Consider the following 8,967-nt stretch of genomic DNA (forward strand, 5'->3'; position numbering starts at 1 on the left):
GGGTCATGCCGTCGGGCTGCTGGGGGCTCTAACTGTCGGTTATTCCCGCCCCACGGGGAGAAGAAACACCGCAGCAAACTAGAGAGTGCACAGCAGGGGACGGAACAAACATGACGGCCGAAGAGGTAAAAAAAGAAAAGCTAAACGTTAGCTTGCTAGCCGCAGCTAGTGAGCACGACTACCCGCCGTTTGCTGCTCGTATACCGGTGCCGCAGCTCATTACGCCCAACGACAACTACAACCGCATCTTGTGTTTGTCAGTAGCTGCACAACACAGCCTAACGTCGGTGACAAACACCGCGATTACAGCAACGAGCACGGCGGAGCTCCGGTGGCCAGCTGGCAGGGACCTGCACCACCAGCCGAGCGGCATCGCCTCAGAGCCGCATGCGCAGTGTGTGCGGCGCTCAGCCCGGATCTGTGTCTGCCAGGCGGAGCGGCCCCTCAGGACAGGCTCCTCCAGCCACACAGTTCAGCTAATGAGGAGTTAAAATGAGGCGAGATGTGACTGGGGGCTAAGGTTCGTGAAGAGAGAGCAGTATGTGTACATACCCTGAGAGGAAAACTACCTGGAAGACAACTGTCAGTGAAAAAAACCCATTACTCAGGGATTGCTTGATGGAGTTACCGGCATCTCTCAGGTGGGCGGCACAAGTCAGTTTCTCAATCAATTAAATTTCAACTGATTGAGAACACTAAAACCAATGCCTCTCCAATAATTTATGTAGTTAATTAATGATAATTAAATGACAAACTCTCAATTAATTATAACATACTACTTCATATTTAGAAAATGCAGATTATCAAAATAATAATTTCACACTTTCCTCTGACAGATGGAAGAATTGTGTAATCATACCAAGTTTCACTGAAACAGTTGTACTGAAGTTATTTTTAATGAAACATAATACTATGTTGTAAACATTTAAATAGCCCAACCATACGTTTTGTTTCGCTGCAAAGCTACTGCTGCGTTACCTTGTCTGCCACTATCTTAGCTTGCAAGCTTTTTACAGGTGGGCAGTATTACCTTAAAAATAAAATGAGGTTGTTACCTTAAAATAAGACAGCTAGCAAACAATATTTCTAAAATTAAACGTTTCCAAGTGACTCACATTATACGTGGTTTTGAGACTTTTTTGGGAGAAGCCGTCCTTTCCCCTCACGCTCCACCCTGGTTATCAACCTGCCTGCACCTGATGTGTTTTAAATGCACATGTTTTAAACAGTGACGGGGGCCATGTCCCCTGTGTCCCCCCCGAAATCTACGTCTATGGCTTTATCAATGTTTTGGTTCGTGTGTGAGTCATATAAGCTTTTGTTTAAAGTAACCTATGTGTCTCCAGGGGTAAAAAAAGGCCCATTTCAGCACATTGAAAGTCAGGGATTTTATCACATTTTTACTTCCTTTGTTCCTTTGAAAGTTCCCTGGAAGCACCAGATTCATGACCCAGTGGCTCATACTTAACTGTAAATACTGTTACACGTTCAGCAACATCCAAATGTGAGCGTATAGTATCATAAAAACTGGACATGCATGTCTGCAAATTAATAATATTCTTTTAAACCTGTACAAAAACAAATTCTAACTCTAGTTTGATGTAATGACCCTCAGTTAAAAAAAGAGCTGTAATGTTAATTTGAACAAAATAAATCCAGCATTATTTCTTATTGTTTTTTTTTTTAAAATTATTTTCTTCTTTCTTTTCCTTTTTAACTTCACAACAGCTGAACAGTTTCATTATGTTGTCACATGACCTCCCCTGTTAAATAAAGAAATGCTCTAAAGAACCATTTGACTAATAATAGACTTAAACATTCATGTTGAGAAAGCTCTAAATAAGCATAGCAACACCTAAAATATTTGCATTGCGTCTAAAGTGAAGCTACAGCTTTATCACCTCACACCATCAGTTTTATTAATTGACTCACCCTGTGACGCTGGTTGTGGTTGTTGGTCTGTTTCTCCTTGTGTCAGCAGACTGACTGAAGCAACAGCAGCAGCTCTGGCTGAAAACAATTATCTGCTGCTGATCTGGAGCCTGTTTTTTTCTTCTTCTTCTTGTGTTTTAATTGGATGGCCGAGTCTCTCTCCAGGTATCCTGGTAACCCACCGACCAGCTGATGTCACTGCTCTCCATAATGAAGTGGGAGTGTATTTGGCTGCCTTTGTCAATAAGCAGGCAGGGAAATTCACAGGAGATAAGACCGACAACAAAGGCCGGGTCTGCCATGATGTGATTTAAGGTGACCAGGACACACTCAGCGTCTGTGGTTGTAGTATGTTAAGGTGGTCTGATCAGATTAGTTTCATTACTTTGGCTTTGAAAGGCTCCTCTGACTTCATATGGATGCAGACACGTGCACAGATAGACCTCAGGTCTAGTCTTGTTTTTAAACTTAATGGAGGCTGTTGTCTGAGTGAGAGTGTCCATATTAAGCTGTTTTAATAGTAGTTTTAATTTCACAACAGTGACAAACATTACCGAGTCGTAGGACAGACAATGTCCTCACCTGGTTGTCACCACTGAAGGCAGCTCAGTGAGAAGTGCTGCTCTGCAGAGCTCTGGGTCTGTGGACGTTAACTGTGGAGGCTGAGGGGAGCTGAAGAGGGACGGGCCAGGGCTCATGGGTCTGGCAGAAATTCAGAAATTCATTTCAACAGATTCAACACGTTTTTAGATGAGAACCAGAGGCCAAATTAAAAAAACTTAAATATAAAATTAGAAAAAGACATTGAAAAAGTGTCTTGTAAAAACAGCACTTATCTGGTCAGAGACCAAAGGGCAGGTGCTTGAGCACCAGCTGAGGTCTACCCGTGCACGTGTCTGCATAGACAGACCACAGCATGGAAATAAACTTCCAGAGACTTCTAACTTTGAGAATCATCCTCCAAGGCACCAGGTGCAAAACTGTAATAAGACTGAACATCTGCAGTGGCCCAGTGGGACTGTGGAGTTCATTACAGAGAGCTGAACCGTGATATGGAGGCCAGCGACATAAAAAAATAAAAGTAAAGCCTGTCCTGTCCAGAGGATGGCGCCAGAGGGAAGACCATGTTGTTAACTTTTGGACACCTCAGACTCAGTTTGTCAGGTCTTTGCTGTCAAATTTAACTGAAGACTCAACAGACTAAAGACAGAAGACAATTTCTGTGGTGATTAATAAAAAAAAACTGGTATAATTTAAATATTGACATATATGTCCAGACCGTAAATATGCATGTTTATGTATGTATGTTTATTGTAAACGTATGTAAATATATATCTATCCCATAGCCTGCCAGTATATGTTAATAATATATAAAGTAGAATCCAAAAGTCTCAGACCACTGTATATTGTTTCAATAAACCTGCAATTGTAAATGAAATATGGAAACAAATATGGTTGCAACATGTCATTGTTCTTGTCTTACAGCTGCACTTTCTGATAAAACCCATTAAAACCTCGTCACTTAGATTGAAAGAGGAACAAAAAACATATTTTCAAGATGGCAAAAATACATCTGATCACAGTGACACCCAATTCTAAGTAGTGACAGACAAAGGACAGGAAACATTAAAAATAAGGGTGTGAAGGAGTGGTGACACAGGACGTCTAAACTGAGGCTGACGTATTTAGCAAGTTATACTCATTGTGATCTACATGTACTTATTGTCATGTTTTACAATTTTCATGTTTTACTTTCATATGTCTCCTTATTACTGCTCATTACTCAATTACACTTATTACTCACTACTTAATTTACATTTTGCATTAGTCATAGTTTTACATTTTACTCTCTAAATAGTCATGTTATACCTTGAATTATAGAACTCTTAAAATTAATGTGCAGATGGCCGTACAGCTATTTAGCTCAGGGAGCATCAACTATAGCCTTTGACCATATAAGCTCATGTTTGTTAAAACACAATGAGTTACTTCCTCTAATTACTCTATATAAGACAGACAGAGTTGTTCCCGCCTTCATGTAGCAGCTGCATTGTTACCACACATTACCCTGTTTAACATATGCTTCCTGTTTCCTTCTGTACTGTCTTATTGGTGCCAACAAAAGATCGTGATACGGGGTTTTGTTCATAATGCAGGGCTTGGTAACTGTTTGCGGTCTTCTTTTACTCATCTTCTCCGTCCATGCACATGTTGTGCAAAATTTCGAGGTTCTTGTTCTGTTTCACTGCATTCAAAAACGTATATGGAAAACCTGTAAGTAAGTGGTTCACATTGTCACTGTTTTCTCCTTTGTGCAGGTGTGCAATGAGTACTTCTACAAAAACGTTACGCCACAGCTGGAGGCTTCCAGACACCACGTCAACATCTGCCAGAATTTTAAAAACAAGTAAGACACAACTCCTTTCAATTAGTCAAATCTGAATCAAAGTTCAATTTGAACGTTTCTTATTTAATCTTTGCACAAACAGGTACTACTTTGCCACACTGTACGACACTGCCAACCGAATTCCTGTCTACTCTGCTTATATATTTGAGAAGAATAATAATTGGGGCCGGGAGACTCAGTGGTTTGTAGAGCCTCAGGTACACCACACATGTTCATACATGCATGTTCAAATACACAATTCAAAAGGCAAGATAATGGAAACTACATTAGAATGTGTCCTCTCTTTAATTTTAAAAAAGGGGGAGCAAAAAAAAAAGCAAAAAATCAAATCATTTTAATTAAATTACACGATTGCTTGCATTGGGCTCAATAACACGACTAGTTGAGGTTTAAATCTGCTTTTTTACTGATGTGAATCTTCTGCCTTGTAGCTGGTAAACCAGTCCTGGGAAAAAAGCATGATGACTGATAAAATTTTGAGGTACAAGCATAACATCGATATAACATCAATAGGAGAGAGGCAGGCGGTTAATGCGGACTACGTTGGTCTTCAAAATAAAACAGGATACAACCGTGGTCACCTCAACCCCAATGGACACCATGCAGGTAAGGAAGTCTAGAGCTGGACATTGCTGTTTGTTTGATTGTTCATCAACTGTGTGAGCATATAGCCACAAGCCAAAGATCAGAGATCAGAAAAAAAAAAACCAAAATATTCCCATATATTCATGTTTTTGTGTATTTAACAATTGTTCTGAATTAAATGTGTGTTTTCGACTACTAGTGGCAGAATGCACCACAAAGCTGTTATTCTATGAGTGGGTTCCTGTGTTGATAATCTCATGCACAAAGATGTAAATGTGTGCAGCTGTCATGATACACAGTCTACTTGTGGTGTCGCAGTCTTCCATTTCAGCACACATCTTGTGCACCAGAGAGGACAGAGAGGAAAAGGGCTGCAGGCTGGTAAACGTAGATGTAAAGTAGAATGGCAGTCAGTCGAGCGCGAACCCCCACCTATGCCAAACAATCCTGCACGACTGTGAGATCAGATCATCTGGATCAGCGCCAAATCAAAGAGTCATAGATCTGATGACCATTAATGTGTCTGATTTTTAAAAAATTTCCCACCACATTAGATTTTGTCTCAAGGAACATTGGCACTGATCTATCTCTAACTCTCTGATCCATCCACCATGTACATCCAAACTTCTTCCAAACTCCCTTTTCACATCCACAAAATGTAAGTTTACTTCTTGTCTAATTTATTGACTGTATTACGTTTTTACAGATCTTGGCCGCAAAGCCACTTTTACCCTGACCAACGTGGTTCCCCAGAACGCTGCCCTGAACAAAGGTTCCTGGAAAAACTATGAGAATAAACTCAAGGACACTTTCAAGGATTGCAAAAAAGCCTATGTTCTGGTTGGTGCGATTCCCTCTTCAAATTGGGTTACTAAGCAAAATGTCACACGTGTCAACATCCCTGAGTACTTGTGGCATGCCTACTGCTGCGTGGACAACAATGATAAACCCTTTAAGAGCGGTGCTGCAACAGCACAGAATACAGACAGCGAGGTGCAGGAGTGCTCCCTGGACAGCCTCAAAAACTTCTTTAAAAAAGTCAAACCAGAAGTAAATGAACTTTTTTCTGACAACTGCAATGAACCAACCAGCAGCGGACCTGAAGGCGATTGTGCAAGTGTTGTCCCTTCGTTTTACCGAATGTTAATAGTAACAGTGCTAATCCTCTTAAAGCTCTAGTTTTTGGTTCTTTAAACCACAAATATATCTTCTGATGGAGATCGACACTTCAAAATAAAACACAAGAGAAGGGTAAAATATGGGAACTTTAATCATTAAAAGTAATTTTTCCACATACATGATGTATGTTTCAGTTCAACCAATGTATTGTTTATATTCACAGTCCAGCACAAATTGAGAAATAAAAAGCACAAACTGATGAATTGTGTATTTTTCCATTAATACTAAAGGCATTAACACATTAACAAACAATTATGTGACAATCAACACAGTGTGCAGTGTGTTCACACAAAGTCTGTCAGACTATCAGAGTCATTGTGGTAAATTAACAATGTTTCACACACACACTGACGGTGACAGAGCTGAGATGAAAGGTGGTGATCATAGGGAAGAAATAAGGGCCTTGCCTGAGGACACTTTGACATGAAGAAAGGAAGAATTTAAACTACCAGCTTCCTGAAATAGGCAAAGAGAAAAACATACTTACAACATTTGCTTTTCAACTGGAATATGCTTTTTTCCAGTGGCTTGTAAATTGTAGTAAACATCTCCCCAATTCAGAAGATAACAGAGCAGAAAAATGTAAATGTAGGAAAAATTCATAGCCTATAATTACAGAACATAATGTTATTTGCTATGCAGTTATTGTGTGTGTGTGTGTGTGTGTGTGTGTATGTGTGTGTATGTCTTACACTAATAACTGGTAGTTATGAGGTTTACAGTCTAAAGAGTTCTTTCTGGTTTTGGGTCCTGAATCTGAAACAGTGTTTACCTCGATTTATCATTCATTCATTTCGCCTACATTCACTGATCAGACTTTAAAGTGTTTCAATTAATCATTAAAATATTATCAATAATAATAAGATTACTAATATGCAATGCTATAGCATATTTGAATGACATATAATGATTATTATTTGACAAGAAGGAAAATAAGTCAGTCAGTCCCTGGTTAAAATGCCCATTGATCTAAACTCAATATCTCAAGTCCAAGGAACTCTCAGTAAATTTGTAGTGATTCATAGACCAGGACAAAGGTATAAAACCACCAGGACTCTTCCTAGAGTCTGTCGTCCAACCAAACTGAGGTGACCAAGAACCCAATGATGACTCTGTATGTCCAGGATGATACATTAGTTGTCACATATTTGATTTGTTCCTATGCAGACACAAGATCTCAGTGAGGTCCAGCACTGACGTCGGGTGGTGAGCTCTGTCTGTGCTCCAGTTCATCCCACAGGTGTTGGAAGAGGTTGAGGTTGACTCTGTGTAGACCAGTCGAGTTCTTTCACACCAAACTGGGAAAACTATTTATGGAGCTGACTGAATGACAGTTATCTAAATTATGATTGTTGTGTTACACTTTCCCCTTCATTGGAACCAAGGAACCTCCAAGAACCAAGGAACACAGACCAAAAGAACACTAACACAGGAGGTAATTTGCTCTGGGTGTGTTCACCACCAACATTTTTCCTTCTGCAGATAAAAGGGGTTGATATTTCAGCATCAGTGTGCTGACAGAGTTAAAATCAAACCAACCCCTCTGCTGCCTCCAGAGCTCAGGGACGTTTTAATGAAGATGATCTCTGGAGGCCTGAAGCAGCAGGAGTCGCCTGCTGAGCTCAGCTTGATTAATCTCATTTTACACCTTTATCCATCAGGGGACAGACGAGCAAACACAAAGATCTTTGTGCTGCTGTTGCCCATAAAACTGCTGCTGAGGATCCAGTGCCTTGCTCAAAGGCACCCAAGCAGTGTTTTGACCTTTACTTTCCTGCCTCTTTGTTAATAAGTTTAGAAAATGACTGAAGCCCAAAGGACAAACTCTGAATATAATTAAGTTCCCATCTTTCACCACCTCATTTTGTGGGGTTCACACAATCACAAAGGACATTACATCATAAAATTATTACAGATTTAGTATATTTGATTTTAAGACCCTAAATTAAATTGTAGTTCATCTGTTCACAGTTTGCACATTAGCTGTGGTTCACAAGGCAAAATATCTTTGTTGAGTTTGGTTAATTTGCTGTGTTGACAGTTCTCAGTGTGACTCATGTTTCTCCGCGTGCAGCCGACAGCGAGGAGCCGTGACCACGCTGAGCTCTAAACTCTCCTCTGCAAAGGCAGTAGCCTCCTCTGCTGGCTGCACCATCCTGCAGTTATCTGAGCACTGACCTCAGATGGCAGATTATTAGGAACACTAAGATAAAACTAAGTCAGACAAATACAACAGTCCTGCAATAAATGCAACTGTCATGAAGGTTTTAATTTTCAGTTTAAGACATGGTTCAACTTTACAACTGTAGAAGCTGCAGTTTGTGGTTCTGTTGAGTTGTATTGTGTTATACAGACACTTTCTTTTAGTTTTCCTTTTATTTTATTACTCTACCCTTCTTATATCAGTGAGTAGGATAATTAACAAACATCTGTTTAACAACAAACTACAGCCTCCAAAATGATCGCAAAGTTGAAAGCTTTACTATATTTACTATTTTATTATGTTATATATTCTTCTGCAGAATCCTGGTTGTTGCTTGTTTATTTCCAGGACAACTCCTTTTTTTCAGTTTTCTGTTTTGAAAACCTTCGCTTGAGCAGCGGTTTTCAACCTTTTCCAAATCATGGCCCAACTGAAAATCTCTAAAATGTTGGCGGCCCAACATAACATAACATAATATTTTTAATAATTACATGTTTTCAGCAAAATCATACCATTTTGCAAATGATTTGTTGGTCCATTTGCAATACCTTCGTGGCCCACCAGTGGGCCCCAGCCCACAGGTTGGGAACCATTGCACTAGAGAATTCAAGGATTTCCAGGTGGAGGGGCCACGGCTCAGCTGAGAGCTGGACACATACAA

The 8,967-nt window shown here is 40.0% G+C and overlaps 1 protein-coding gene across 2 annotated transcripts; it reads left to right on the forward strand.

The window, feature by feature from the left end:
• Positions 1-14: 14 nt before the first annotated feature.
• On the forward strand, positions 15-6,302 carry LOC139607221 (endonuclease domain-containing 1 protein-like). Of its 2 annotated transcripts, none has more exons than XM_071459946.1 (5): positions 15-125; positions 4,251-4,339; positions 4,422-4,536; positions 4,771-4,945; positions 5,631-6,302. In XM_071459946.1, the coding sequence occupies exons 1-5, from the start codon at positions 111-113 to the stop codon at positions 6,101-6,103; spliced, it is 867 nt and encodes a 288-aa protein (XP_071316047.1). In that variant the 5' UTR covers positions 15-110; the 3' UTR covers positions 6,104-6,302. The 2 variants fall into 2 exon arrangements, with proteins under 2 accessions (XP_071316047.1, XP_071316039.1); XM_071459938.1 differs by lacking the exon at positions 15-125 and adding an exon at positions 3,958-4,160.
• Positions 6,303-8,967: the final 2,665 nt, after the last annotated feature.

Source organism: Trachinotus anak, unplaced genomic scaffold (genome assembly GCF_046630095.1).
Source record: "Trachinotus anak isolate AG129_WGS33_773 ecotype Australia unplaced genomic scaffold, CSIRO_AGI_Tana_v1 ptg000002l, whole genome shotgun sequence".
Taxonomy (NCBI): Eukaryota; Metazoa; Chordata; class Actinopteri; order Carangiformes; family Carangidae; genus Trachinotus; species Trachinotus anak.